The sequence below is a fragment of the Telmatherina bonti genome (assembly GCF_933228915.1).
Source record: "Telmatherina bonti genome assembly, chromosome: 22".
In the NCBI taxonomy this organism is placed as follows: domain Eukaryota; kingdom Metazoa; phylum Chordata; class Actinopteri; order Atheriniformes; family Telmatherinidae; genus Telmatherina; species Telmatherina bonti.
Genome location: NC_136631.1, coordinates 15,953,938 through 15,968,821, shown reverse-complemented (window position 1 = coordinate 15,968,821; position 14,884 = coordinate 15,953,938). Strand labels below are relative to the sequence as shown.

The following is a 14,884-nucleotide window of genomic DNA, read 5'->3' as shown; positions in this document are numbered from 1 at the left end:
TAACATCAAGAAACCCATTTAAATTGTACTAAACAATAATAGTGCAGTATTTCATCAGCTACTGCTGCACCATCTTTTGCAGCAGCAGATTACAGTGACCCTGAACATTGTTAAGACACCTGCAGTGTTTTTGGTACCTTTGTTGGAAGTGGATTTCTTTAAAACAGCTGCCAACCATCCAAATGGTATCAAACTCAGCTCACCTCTGGGTGCAAATAATATTTTTGATGACCATTTTAAAAAGCATAGATACAACTGGTGATTTGTTGGTATAATTTTTGCACTGTTCAAAGAATACAGTGTATGAAGGTTTAGTGTAACTATAATTCTATTGGTACTCTTCATACATCATAGTAATCATCAAGCTAATACTAAAATTTTCAGTGTTGACATCATTTTTTAAACATAACGCAGGTAATCATTTGCACTTATTTTGCTAATTTTTCTCCTGGTTGGACTGCAAGCTGTCCAGGGTTTACCCCTAGTGGCTTGGACAGGCTTCTACCATACTGCGACTTTTGATTGGATAAAAAAGGGTTATAGAAAATGAATGACTGAATTAATTAACTAATGATGTGAAGCAAGTACTGTCTCTTAAACTGGTAATAAAATGTTTGACAGAAATATTTCACATAACTCATAATTTTCATCTCTTGAAATCTTCCTGTCAAAATTGGGAAAATTATGTGGTCTCTTGAAGTCTGGAAGTAATGTTGGATGGCGGTGTCTTCATCGTTGTTGCTGATGAAAATATATCTGATGTAACTCAGGCCGAAATCAGTGCTAAAGACAACACATTTTAATTAAGTTCTCTTTAAATGTACAAGTTCTTTTCCCCCAAATAAAACAGAGGCAACTCATTTTGCATCTGTGACATTTGTGTTAAATGAACTGTTGTGCAGCACATTGAACAAAAATAAGACAAGAAAGAAATTTGTATAGGAGCATGTTGCAGTTGTTGTAAACTAATAAAATGACCTAATGAGCTAACTTTGTGTCTAGCATAAGAAACATTTTACAAAGTAGTAAACTAGATTTTAACTAAAATATTACTTGGCTATCAAATTTCACACCCTGAAATTTATAATCATGCAGTTCACACTTTTCACACATGTTAATTCAACACATTCATTTTCTCATGCAGTGAAAAATAAAATCTGTATTTCTCCCCTACTACAGTAACATCTTTCAGTCCCTCTACTCTGTCAAAGGTAACAGCATCTGTGAGCTACTTGTACAAGTATAGAGTTGATCCTGTATTGCATTATACAGTGGAAGAAAACATTCAAGGCGTTCTATCATTTTGTAATCTTGATTTATGCAAATCCAATCAAAACACTGTATAGACATTGTATTTAACTTGATATGGTGGTGGTTTTTGGGTGATGCTGGGATCATGGATTCATCATTTAATCAGAGCAGAACAATTGTTTTGAAATATTTTAATGTTTACTGGGTGTTGAGACAAAGTTTTAAGGCCGCTTTTCAGTAAACAGTTTCAGGTTTGCTTTACTGTCTGACAAAAACAAAAATGGAATATGTTATACTGGAAGCTATATTGGGAATTTAGCTACATTAATGTACCGCCAAACCTAAGTTAAGAGCCATGGATCACATCCTTAAATGGCATCTCTGCTGGATTACTGTGTTGTAATAAAATGAATAAAAATATGCTCTGTTTCAGTAAACGCTGTATTACCGTCATAATAGTTACATTGAGATTTGATACCTCTGTCAATAAGGTACTCTGAATAAAAGGATTTCTTTGCAGATGTTTAAAATGCTTGGGATACCATAATTACAACAGCCAAGCAAGTATTTATGCTGGCGAAGTCATTTTTACACGTTTTCCTGTTTCTTTAACAGATCTCCCTTAGCAGGACACAGTTAAAGCATACACAATACAACAGCATAGAACAAGATAAGACAGATAACAGTCTTCCCCTCCAGATCAAGTTGACTGTCTTAAATCATTTTCAAATTAGGTCTAAAATAATTAATTTTCTTATTTATTGTGATTTCAGGACTTTTCTAACAATATGGCTTGCACAATGAAGTGAGACTTTTAAATAGGTCAGAAATCATAATTGATTATTAGATGGCAGTCCTTTAACAGGCCTCAAATAAGGAAGTGAAGGCTGTACAAAGTTAGGGTAGGGAATTATTAGGGCAAGGGTCTTATTATAGCCCTTAAATAATCAGCTACAGCGTGGCAGAAGAAGAGCAGACTAAAGTCTCTGTTGTCCTGAGAAAACACAAACAGCTATGAGAATCTGTGTGAGGAGGAAACAGTCCTCGTCACAGAGGTTGTGTTTCCCTCAGCCTGCTAGTGAGTGGATTACTGGGGCTAAATCTCCTGCATGCTCTGAGTGCTATAATCGCTGAGCGAGCACAGGCCGGGGGAGCAGATGTCACATGGTCCACAGGGTGAAGGCTGGGGAATTATGTGGGACAATTGCTGGATTGCCTTGGCATCAGAAAACCAGAGGGGAGGAACAGGGGATAGGAAGAAGAGGAGTAAAGGATAGACTGAAGGATTCAGCGGGGACTGGGGGTGGGGTGTAACGACTAGAGGGAATTTCTACGTTGTTGTGGGGGGGGGGGGGGGGGGGGGGGTAAAGTTCAGGAAGGAGAATTACTAAGAGAGGGGAGGCAGGTCAAGCTGGATTGAAATAAGTGAGTCATCGCCGAGATGTTATACGACAGAGAAATGCGTACAGTAGTCCTTTCTCACTGCATCAAACCCATTACAGTATACGGCACTGTTTAGCCTTGCAGAACCAGGGGGCATATTTCCTATCTAAGCACAAGTCATTCTTTCACCAATGTTTGAGAAATAATCCTCTGTGAACAGAACCACACATCCCAAGGGATGACTAGATGAAGATACCCCGCAGCAACTCATAGAAGAGTTATACATGTCACTTTTGTTTCTGAGATGGAGCCAGAAAGGGAAGTGGGCACAGCTGCAGTTTGTACAGTAGGTTTTCAAAAGCTGAATGAAAACAGATGAAAGGGAGGGGAAGACAGAGTGGCACAGTCACGGTCCCCCTGTGAAAAGAGAACATTTTCTCTCTATGCAGTGCAGATTACTACAAATTTTAGGAGAGACACTCTGAGTCATTCCATGTCCTACTTATGCTAAGTGCCTAATAACCATGGACTCTGGAATAAAGTGAATTTGCATAAATCTATTTTAGGACTTTGATATGGCTGTGAAGATAAAGTAGAGAAGGAAGAGAAGAAAGGGACATACAGCCACCAATTTCTTCAAACTTTCTAAAATTATAATGCATTCTGATGGTATGCACAAGAACTCCAGCAGCCTGGAGTTGACTTACAATCCCTGCATGTAAAATGACCAGAAAATGGCAGTACCTTGATATGTTTGACACCACAGCTTACAAGCTTGCTTGGCTGGTACAAATCCCATGATATGTCAAATATCTGTGGGAGGAAAGATACAACACATTAAACTATTGCTGGAGCACAAATTCCACAACATTACAGTTGACTTGCAATTATTAAGAAAAATGTAAATGGGGGAAATTAAAAGTGCGTGTTTCTGCATGTGTTAATACTGCCTGTGTTATAATGTGTGTGGGCTGAATAAGAAAACAACAGCTGTCTGTATTTCATCTTTTTAAAATTCCTTTTCATTAGCCGTGCAGCCTCTCAGATGGGCTCTGGAAAGCTCACGATCAATCAGACCTAACGTGTTTATGTCCCCATCGGGCAGGCACTCCATCTTGCGTTTATAGCTAATTGAGGTGGTCGATATTGAGCTTGTGACAGAGACAGGAGAGGAAGAAAGCATTTACCCTGTCTGTATGACCGGGAGCGGCTGCCAGAACCTTTCCTCTCCTCCAGTCCCACACACAGATTGTGTTTTTGGAGTCCAAGCCGACAGACACCAAACACTGCAGAGAGACCAAAGAAAAACACATCACAAATGAAAGAAATTCTGCTCTCTTACGCTCATTCCTGCAATTTAGCTACTTCCACAGTAGCATGATAGACCACAATGAAAGGGCTAATAATGGCTACCAAGCAGAAGAGAGCAGTTGTCCAGCCCCTGGCACTTCTACTGAGCACATTTGAGTGCTTTTTCTAGAGGAGCCACCTATAGCTGACTGAGTAGGCAGCATTAACAGCAGTGGAGCAGAAGAAGAGAAATCAGCTCTCATGAAACTCCTGCTCTGCTCTGTTGGTTGCTTTGCATGGCAATTGATATCCTCTTTGATCTGGTGAGAAAAAACCCAATATTTGGTTATTTATAGAGGTGTTTGGTGAGACATCCACACAGTTTTAACGTACATTTAAAAAAAACAAAACAAAAAACTTCTGCTAATGATGAGCAGAGCAGTGAAACCATGAAGGGTAAGTGGTACGGCTTTATGGATGTTCTGTCAACTAGTCCATCTAAACAGCTACTGGGTGGATTGCCAGTAAATTCTGTGACATTTAAGTTCTCCAAAGGACAAACTCTAACGAGCTGGTGACTCTCCATCTGGTGTGAGGTACTCAAACTTGGAAACAGAGACTCTGTCCAGTCACAAATATTTCAAACTCAGGGTGGTTCTTTTGGCTGCTGTGGAAATTAACATAATCTCACTTAAGATGCAGAAAGTCTGATTTGTTTATGAAAAAATGCTGATATTTTGCCAATATTTACCAATTGGTAGCATGAAAAGCACATTTATAAATTCTGTTCTCTGAAGCTTGGAAATAAGATATCGTATATGTTAAATCAATTTTTAGTCTTCTACAGGAATCTGTGTCTCTTTTCTAGGAGAGTAGGGGGGTCCATTTCTAGCATGATTTTCAAACCTTTAACACTAAACTTTAGGAATGTGTCCCACAAATCTTAGACAAAATGGACTAATTCCAGGCTTGGGGGATTGTCAGACAGACATGATTTTGTGCCTGTTCTTATTATAACAAACTACACATATGAGGACAGGGGTGGCCAAACTTATTTGTTTACTTACAACTTACTTTCTCGCTAAAAGAACTAAAGATTGAGTTCAAGGCTCTGATGGTATCCATCAGATGAGGCTCTGATCCATGCTTACCAGACAACTAAATTTGACCTGTATGTAACCTTCTAGGGAAACTATATTCATTAGCTATAATAATGTGCTAATATTAGCAAAGTGTTGAGATGCATAAAATGTACAATTGTAGACTCATATTATCTCATTTGGTTGTGACTTTGCCATTTATGAGCTACTTCTGGACTATTTTCTTCCGAGTAAATAAAGAGGACATGTTTAATTTAGCTGTTGGAACTTCTTGCTGAGGATTTTATTCTAAGGTCAAATTATCTTTTTCATAATTTTGGCACTTCTGCTTCTCTCTAGCACAAGATTTTGAATGCATCTTGTAAAATAATACTAGAGGCAGCTTCAAACTTTATCTGGACATCAACTTGTTTGGTTGATTTAGTTACTGTGTCATCCTGCTTCAGCTACTTTAGTAGATGGGCACCTACCAGATGTAAAAAACAAGCGCATGTTGGTCAAACTGGTCGTAAGCCATAAGCTTAATGGATGGACTTTCAATTAGGATTTTTAACATGACAAAACACCTACAAAGCTAGTATGACTCTCATCAAACTGAGCAGTGAAAATACGAACTTCTTAGCAAATGTCAACATGTCCATCTGGGATGGGTAGCATGGTAAATCTGCTATATGGTTAATTGGCATTTGGGTATTAATGTTATAGCATATGAAACTAATGTTAAGATGTCTGATTAAGTGGCTGTATATTCCTAGTTTTACTGAGGGTTAGCTATGTTTTCCATGTGGAAGTGATCTCTGCAGTAATGCAACTACATCTATTATGGAACCTCAACCACAGCACAATGTAGCATGTAGAAAAACAGTGAGAAATAGAAAGAAAGTGGAACAAAAGACATGACGTCTTGTACTTTTTGTACCAGACAATCCAAATGCATGCCCATACTGATATTTAATATCTGCAAGAGATGTCTCATGCATCATTGTATCTTTTTGGATATTGCCTTAATGGATGGACAGTATAATGACACCAGGGATTCCTCTGGATTGCCTGATTTCAGCCCTGACATCCCCTGATCCAGGAGGGGAGATGCAGAGTAAACAGAGCCGCTAAACACTGTCACATTCAATCTAAATCCCCAGCTCACAACCCAAACAGGAAAATAGCAAGGGGTCATGTAATTTCTTCAGTGAAAACATAGGAAGTTAATGTCAATTCTGAAAGCTCCTATGGGGAGGAAGAGGGAAAAAGTAAAAAAACAAACAAAAAAACACAAATACTACAACAAAAGAAAAACTAATCCAGTTAATCTAGTGTTCTGTATGGTATTGGCTTCACAGGATAAACTGGACATTAGGTGGGGCTGCCATGTGTGTCCTTTAGCAAGTACAAGTCTACAAAACTAGAAAAATATTCAACAAATTATTAAACGGGATGTCACATAAGTGTGTTAGTGGTTGTAAAATAATATGTGCTGCTTGCCTGAATGACAACTTCAGTTTCCCAGTGACATGTTAAAAGCAGAACAGTTCTGTGTGTAGCTTTCTAGTTAATATAGCTGCAATAAATGCAGCACTCAGAACAATAAACCAGTTAATGGGCAACATAAAGCCAAGTGTTCTTGAGTGCTGCTGTTGCACTCAGTCTGAACTTTTTCCTCACACTTTCAGCTTTTGCTGGAAATTCAGTACCTTCAAGCTGGGAGAGATTATTTCTGTTATTTAAAACTGGCACTGTTGCCCCACAGCTGTACCTGTCCCTCAAGGTCGAAAGCCAGGCAGGCGATGCCGTGTGTGTGCACATCCTTGAGAATGGATACAGTCTGCACAGTGTAGGAGTCCCATATGCATATGTAAGGCTCCTTGCCCACCTGTCCCGTGGCCACCAACACGCGCTCCGGATGTAGTGCGAGACTGTGAAGAAATAAAAAGGGGAGAAAAATATCTGGTGAGCTTTGCTATTCGCGTGCTTGCATGTGTATGCCGAGGGCAGACGAGGGATTCACCCTCCCAGCAGAAACCACTGGGATGAGATGAACACATTAAGTCTGGGTTGGGTCTGAACGCTGAAGCAGAGAGGCAGCTTGATGAGGTGACATGGTTCAATTAACTCAGTCATGCTAAAATGCACACACACAGCCTGGCTCCACTCATGTCTACAGAGCGTTCACAGAATATAAAAAGCATTACTAGTGAACATGTGAATTTAATTTTTCTTTCACGCTGTCCCAGCATCCTATCTACTATTCTCTGCCAATACATTCATTCAGGATTCCCTTCTATCACCAGGCATATGTTTGTAAAAGTGTTACATAATCCCTGCTTTGCCTGTACTCCAGCGACCCCCCCAACCGCAAGCATCCCGGCTCTACAGCTGAGCAACAGCCGGCTGTATAAAGCTGTCACTCCCTCCTTTTGCTCCACCCATTCTCTCAGCAGATCCCAGTCACGTTCACCAGGCGATTCCTCTAGCCTTGTCCTGGCCTATATATTTCATGCCACCACAAAACTCCCTCAATTATGATCTGACTGGCTCTGAAGCAGCTGCTCTCCAGAATTCCTAATCCAGGCATGTTTTAAGGCAGCACGTCAGAAGGGTTTAATTGGTTGGTTGGTCAGCATCAACATGCTGCATCTTATCAGCATACAACAAACTCTCACACTTCTCCTTCTTTCAGCCATTTACAATGTTAATCTTTCTGTCTGACTGGTGACACCTTATCTCCAGCTGAAAGGCATCTCTTTAATCCAAGGTGGGTTAGAAGAGTCAAGTCTGATCTTTGTCCTCCCTAAAGAATCCCTGCCATAGTATCACTTTCCCACCTTCTTTGTTGGACCTCTTGTCAACCAGGCACATTTCTCATCTTACTTTTTACGACTTATGTAATCAGAGCAAATAAGCTAAAAATAGCTCTCAGAGAAAGGAGAAAAATGATTGGAACAAAGCAGATAGACAAAGCAGAGAAATCCACTTTGCCGTGAGCAGGTACTGCACAACAAATTGGCTTGGTTAAACACTGGAACGGCATAAAAGATGATTACTGAGGTGTGAAGATGAAAAGTTTATTTAATCCGTGTTTTAATGTGTGTAGCATGCTGCAAAATGAATGTATTCGAACCAGCTACAAGATTTCTGTTTGACTTAAATTTTTTCATCTGAAAGCTTGCTAAATGCCAACACTAATGACTTAGCCTGCAGCACTCTTCCACAGTTCTTGTGTTTGATATAGGCTGTTTGCCTGTCCTCCATCTGCCAAATGCTGTAGAGCAAAACTTGCTACGTTAAATAGTGCAGCAGTTAAGCAGCCTGTTTTTGTGTAAATTTGAGCAAATAAACAGCCTCAGGCGCTGTTTTCCCAAGGTGAAGAGGCAAACATGCAGCACATGAGGAGTCAAAGGAAAAACGAGCAGATTCCCTTTAGAAATATGAATTTAGCTTAAAATTAATGAAAATGGATACATTTCATGGTTTTCTGATGCTCCTGAGATATTCTCCAGAAGTATTTTTTTTTATTAACTCTGACTACAACGGACTCAAGAGAAGCAGAGGATAAACACATTTCAGACAGTCTATACAACAGGGCATATCTCCCAGAATAATATTAGATGTTGTTAATCCAGTTTCCAGCTCCAAAAACTAAAAATAGCATTTTGAAATGAAGGTAAGCAGTTGAGCTCTTTATTAGATTTTCAATAAAACAAAAACAGAAGGGTTGAAAGAGAAGTCACACAGGTGATGATGCTCTTGCAGAATATTAGTGGGGATTTAGAAATGTTCTTTTCTTTTATAAAATCTTTGTCTGTGGTTCTTGAACTGGTAGATTAAGATTTTTCAGTTAACTGATTAGTCAACTTCGTCAAATAACCTAAAATATGTAGGGTTTTTTTTTTTTTTTTTTGGTGGAAATAATTGTGGAAAGAGAGTGCAGTTACTTCCAAAGCAGGCACTGCTACTTCGGATCAGAGCCTAGACATAATGCCTCTTACTTCATCTCTCATCTCTCCACCAAGTTTCATGAAATGTAGCATTGTAGGTTTGGTAAAATTTTGCAAACAAGCAAATAAAAAAACAGACATGCAAATGTTATGTAAGCAATTGGTCATTTTCAAGAATAAATTATTTTTCTTCTGGTTTACCCTTATTTAACTTGATTTTAAATTTTTGGCATTGTTGGCTTATCTGTTTATATTGCTTTAATTGAATATTGTTAGGCTGAAAAAAGTAATCATTTTGATCATGTCACTTTGGGTACTAGAAATATCCTCCAGACATTTTCCTCTTTAGCGTGTTATTTAAAGCACATCATTAAATTAGCCATAAAGATGCAACCCATGAAAAAATGATCATGTAAGTCCATCTTTTTTAAATATCAGGCTTTTATCTGTACTTTAACAAAAAATAAAATAAAAAAGGTACCAAATATTTTTTAGTGATAATTACCATTTATCACCATGTGATAGTTCAAATTGTTTTTATAGTGTAGTCTTCTGCTTTCTGATGTCCATTAAGAGGCATAAGATAAAAAAATCCTGTTGTGTTCCTCTGGATTTTGAACAAAGTTTGCACCACTTTGTGGTGCAAAGACACTGTATGTATTATATATGTCATGCTGGGTTCTTATGGGTCAAGAGAATAATTAGTTTTCTTTTCCAGTGCAAACAGGAAGTCATATATTCTATGAGATTCACAGTGTCTGTACATTAAAGATTTCCTGAAAACAGAAGATTCCTAAAATTTTGTGCTTATCAGTTTGGATAAAGTTCCAAAGTATCCAGAAATAATCAGAAACTTTGCATTATTCACATATTTATTATCTCTAATGAGGTAAAGTATGGTGTGTGGATATCCTCGGTCATTTCCAACCTGCGTGTGGTGTGTGGTTTCATAACACCAATTAAAACTGTCTGTCTTTTTAAAATCCTGCAAACAACAGTGCCAGTTTAGCCATTCTGCCAGAATAAGTAAATAAAGTCAGGAGGACCCTCATTGGGAAGACAGATTTGCACTTTAGAGACAGAGCACTGTTTTACAGTGAAGCCGGCACTGTCTCACTGCAATAATATGAGAACAAGCATGCTGGTTATGATTTGATTTTTGAAGAATCCTGGTAATGCACATCCAACCCTAGTCTGTTTTCCTAAAAATGTTGATGTTCTACTTAATAGTACCACAAAAGAAACAGTGATACTATGACATTATAGTGAAAAGTGGTGTGAGAAATGACAAGGATACATTCTGTATGTTAACACACTCACTGATAAAGTGAACTAAGAGTTCAGCATCACATCTACAGTTAAGAGCAGGCCGCTTTCTCAGCTTCAGTTAAAGTTTTTGGTATGATTATCTTTGCTATAATCTTAAACTTGTTTGAGTTTTTTGTTCATAGTTGGAAGATTGCAGAAAGGGAACATATACAAGTATAACACGTTGAGAGAAATTCTTCTGATTTCAGCTAAAAAGTGAGCCAAAAGAACAACATTTACCAAAGAGAACTGAATACATATGTTTGTATCTCACACTCACCTAATACATCAGACTCATCTCTGTCGTATTCAAGAAATTTGACTTTAACCAAGTTTTTTTTCATAACAGTCACAGAGTAGACCTGCAAGACTCTCTGCAAACCTGACACATTTACCGCATGAACTCTGCAGCACACAGACAAAAATGGAATTACAGCATCCCTCCAAACCAAACTCACTTAAACAAAACCAGCCTCAGTCTGGCATCTGCAATCTGCAATCTGTAACGTTGGCTGTGTTCCATCGTAAAGCTTAAAAGATGATTTAGTAGGAGGCAGCCTTTTATTCCCATGTCCAAAACAGTTGGTAACTTTCACTCTGACTTTGCAAAAACACATTACACATGAATAAACCAATATTTGGAATCTATGGAAATGCAATCCAGGTGCTGCAATGACAAATTGTTCCCAAATAGTGTGATTATTATCATTCTGAGTGGATGGTTTGAACATTAATTAGCTGGCAGCAGCTATATTTAGCTTAATAATTTAGATATGTTTAGCTGCCTGTAAAGATTATAGCATCACACAATATTTGTACTATGATCAATCTTATGTTTATCTTAGAGGACAAATTAATGCATGGGAATTTAGGATAATATCTCCATCAGCAAAGAATTAACACATTTTTAAAAGTGAATCGTTTAAATGGTAACAAATAGCCTTTGAAATATTACTATTTACCCCTATGAATATTTTATGAATAAGTAGATAAAACCAACACATTCTGATGTATGAGAGAACCATCTGAAAACAGCATTTTTTTCTTGAATAATCACTGAGCTTTGACTCTCAGTTTAATTGGCTTCATAAGGGGGGAAAAAGAAGGCTGGAAACTTCAAAGACTGAACCCATGAAACAGGGACTAAATTGTGAAGGTTGGCCCGCTTCTGTAGTCTTACCACTCTGTCCTCCCACACTTTTGTGAATATTTAATCATATATTAAATGCACAAACACACCTGCGCTCTGTGTTATAAGAATGATTTGCCATGCTTGAGAGGAAACTCAGTGGCTTTAACATATCAAGACTGATTGTCAGTGTGTATCTGCTTTGATTGTGTTCATGTGCACAAGCCAGGTTTGTGTGTTTAGTACATGTCCAGCATGTTAGCATGACTGCAAAAGAAAAAAACTAAACTCTGTAATTTGAGAAGAGTTTTGGCAGCAGCCCCAGGCTGTTTTATGATTCAGACTAGAAAAAAATCCATCTGGAAAAAAAAAAAAAAAAAAAAAAAAGAGTAAAAAAAAATCATCCAAAATTCATGTCACTTTACAAGCATTTCCCTTAGTAAGGTCATTACCACTCTGTGTACTTCATTTAATTTATAAAAATGTCTACAAATTACTGAACCCACCCCCCACCCCCAAATAACCCTTTGGTGGCTTTGTGAACAGTTTGTGGTTTCATTCTTTTATCTGCTCCACCAAATCAGATCAGAAGACCAGTTAAAGGTCTTCTGATCTGCTAGGCAAATAAACGCATGAAGGAGAAACCAGGGCAGCTATTAACTTATAAAGTAAAACACCAACATACAATAATCAAAGTATGCCAGCAACTAAAACAGATAAAGAAAAAGGAAGGAAAAATCAACAAAGAAGTGTCCAAATTGTAGTATCTTAATAATGTTTGAGCACTTATTTAGTGCTCCATCTGAATCCCTCTTGGTTAGAGGGTCGCTGAAAGCTTCATATGTATTCCTCTAAGATCTGACTAGACTGTTGTTTGGTATGTATCAACTAAACAAGATAGCGCAAGAGATTTTGCATTTAAAAACATTCATATCACTGCAGAAGGAGGAAAAAGGAAAAGAAGAAAAAAAAAGAACTTTTCAGCTCTGCAATAAGAAGATCAAGTACCCCAACTATATTGTGAGAAGAATCCTTCTGGGATAGATTCTGATCATTATTGCTACACTGTTGTGAAAAAAACTTGAAACAATAATTCTTTTAGGAGATCTCTTCCAGTTTGATGGTGTCCCAGCCTTGGGGACATGAGTCAATTTCAAGAATATGATGATATAAACGATACTATGGCTGCTGGCATTATAGATTTTAACCCAGTTCAATACCAATCAGAGAATTTAGACCAACAAGAAAAGCAGCATTCTCCAACACCATCAAAACATTGAACGACAGAGTATATCTATTGCAAGTATAAGCTTGATTTTTTAAAAAAAGAAAGAAAGAAAAATTAGCATTAATGCCAAGATGCACTGAAACTATTTTGATGACACATTGGCATAATTTAGGTTGAATTTTCTTCAAAGAATGTGTTTAAAAGACTTCACTTAAAGTCTAATTTGCCTGAAAATTTCAAATCCAAGCTAGAGCAGTGAGCTCAAATTCACTTACTTTGGTTGATTTATTTAGTTTGTAAATGCATGTTGCTTCTTTTTTGTTTTAATTTACTCATCAGAGCTTGGTGCTGTAAGCACCTCCTCCACCTTTGTGTTTGAACTCAGAAACTTCATCCGAGGGCAATGTAGGGTTAGTATCCCTATTGTGCAATTAATAATGAAGCAAGACCCCAGCTGACTACAGTTACAGTTTATGAAGCTAGTCATCTCCAGGCCAACCCCTGCACAGATGTCAACATGAGCACTGAAGCGGTGAACACAGATCATTGTGTGGCAGGATCATTACATACACGACTGGTTACTTTGCCACATTTTCCCAAAGAGCAGTCGCACCAAGGTTTGTCTTGCCATGCTGATCTGAATTACCACAAGCCAAAGGCAGGTTTCCTTCAAGGACAGTCATGTTCAGTTTTACTTTCCAGTTGAAAGCAAAGACAAGACAAGCGGCTGTGACTTGATTTAATAATCTATCTGTTTTATTCAGCCAGTAATGTCCATAAATTCGTTGTCAAAAGTATGTTTGTTTGCTTGGGAAATTTTCCTTAGTGTGAAATAATATTATATTGGATACATTTTAATTTTGAACTGTTAAAAATGTGTCAATCAAGCAGTCAAAAGATTTATCATGGGGAGTGCCAGCAGAGTTAGTGGCTAGTTGAAGCCACTGAAGTGTCTTTGAGCAGGACACTGAACCCCGTTATAACTGGGGAGATGTTGGTTCCTTGCGCTCCCCATGAAGCCACAAAATATCACATTACACCGCACAAGGTGACATCAGCATCCACAACATTACACATTTTTCTGGTGTAGATCGGGTGCTGTCCGCGGTGCTGAAACAAACTGTTGTGTATGGATGTGTGTCTCGTTACACTACCTTATAATGTCATCGTTGTGCCCCAGGTAAAATTTCTGCTTGTGTTCCCGGGTGTTATACACAACTCCCACACCGGCGACAAAATAGACAATTTCCTTGGCGGCAGTGTAGTACAGGTTGTTGCGGCACTGATGTCCCCGGTATCCGTAAACCCACTCCAGTCTCAGGTGGCAGTTAGGAGCAGTCCTGTCAGCCATGTCCGCACTTCCGTGCGTGTCTCTCCGTTGCTTTCACGTAGGCTCTCGGATATAGTGTCATTCACCAAAAATGATTTATTTTAAGCCCGCGTGTCCCATCAGTTCCTTTGGATTTCAAACAGTGCAGCGAGAGCGCTGAAATTTGGCATTTTAAAGGGTCGTGTAAATTAATGTACTTGCTGCCTAATAAGATTAAATCTATCTTTCTCTGTTTGAAAAGCAAGTTTCTACGCTGCTGTTTTCATAATGGAAGTCTACTTGTACTTCTTCTGCCCCGGGCTTCTGGTCCTCTTCGACACAGGTCAAAGCTCCTGTCAAATCCTACAAAGATGGAGCTGTACTGTCATTCCACAAGCTCCACCTACAATCATGACGTTACGGGCTTTCGTCCAATCATATTCTTAGATTAATAAGGATAGGCCAAAAAGCAGGACAGGACAAGACCGTCACGCCACGACAAATCGCACAGGATGATTTTAAACAGGAAAAATGAAAAATGAAAGAAGAAAAGTTGAAATTTCATAATTGTATAAGTTTCCAATCTGTATTTTGGAATTATGATCAATAATCACTTATAGTGATTTCAGTCTTTATAATAAAAATGTATTTGGCCTGAAAATTTTTATATAATTTGCTCAATATAAAACTGGTAATTAAACGAACCAACTGAATCTATAGGAGCTGTTTTCAGAAAAATATTTAGGCAAATGTGTACAACATACTGGAGGAGGATATCTTTGGCTGATGACATAAATATTACATTTGACCATATTGATCCCTTTTGGCCTGCTTTGGTTGTGTTATTCTTAAAATAATTCTTTGTTATGGTTTTGATGTTTCAAATGATGATGATATATACAATGTTCTTTTTTTGCATACTATTCAGTGTTAAATGTTTTGTTATGTGTC

The 14,884-nt window shown here is 38.1% G+C and overlaps 1 protein-coding gene across 3 annotated transcripts in view; it reads right to left on the bottom strand.

Moving 5' to 3' along the window:
• Positions 1-13,975, bottom strand: part of eml5 (EMAP like 5) — a gene marked incomplete at both ends in the record, with an annotated part of 38,446 nt that extends 24,471 nt beyond the window's left edge. For all 3 annotated transcript variants that reach the window (XM_079262747.1, XM_079262748.1, XM_079262749.1), the window contains 4 exons: positions 3,379-3,447; positions 3,822-3,920; positions 6,778-6,937; positions 13,779-13,975. In XM_079262747.1, coding sequence (XP_079118873.1) covers positions 3,379-3,447; positions 3,822-3,920; positions 6,778-6,937; positions 13,779-13,975 — 525 coding nt within the window. The remainder of the gene's footprint in view (positions 1-3,378; positions 3,448-3,821; positions 3,921-6,777; positions 6,938-13,778) is intronic.
• Between the last annotated feature and the right edge of the window lie 909 nt (positions 13,976-14,884).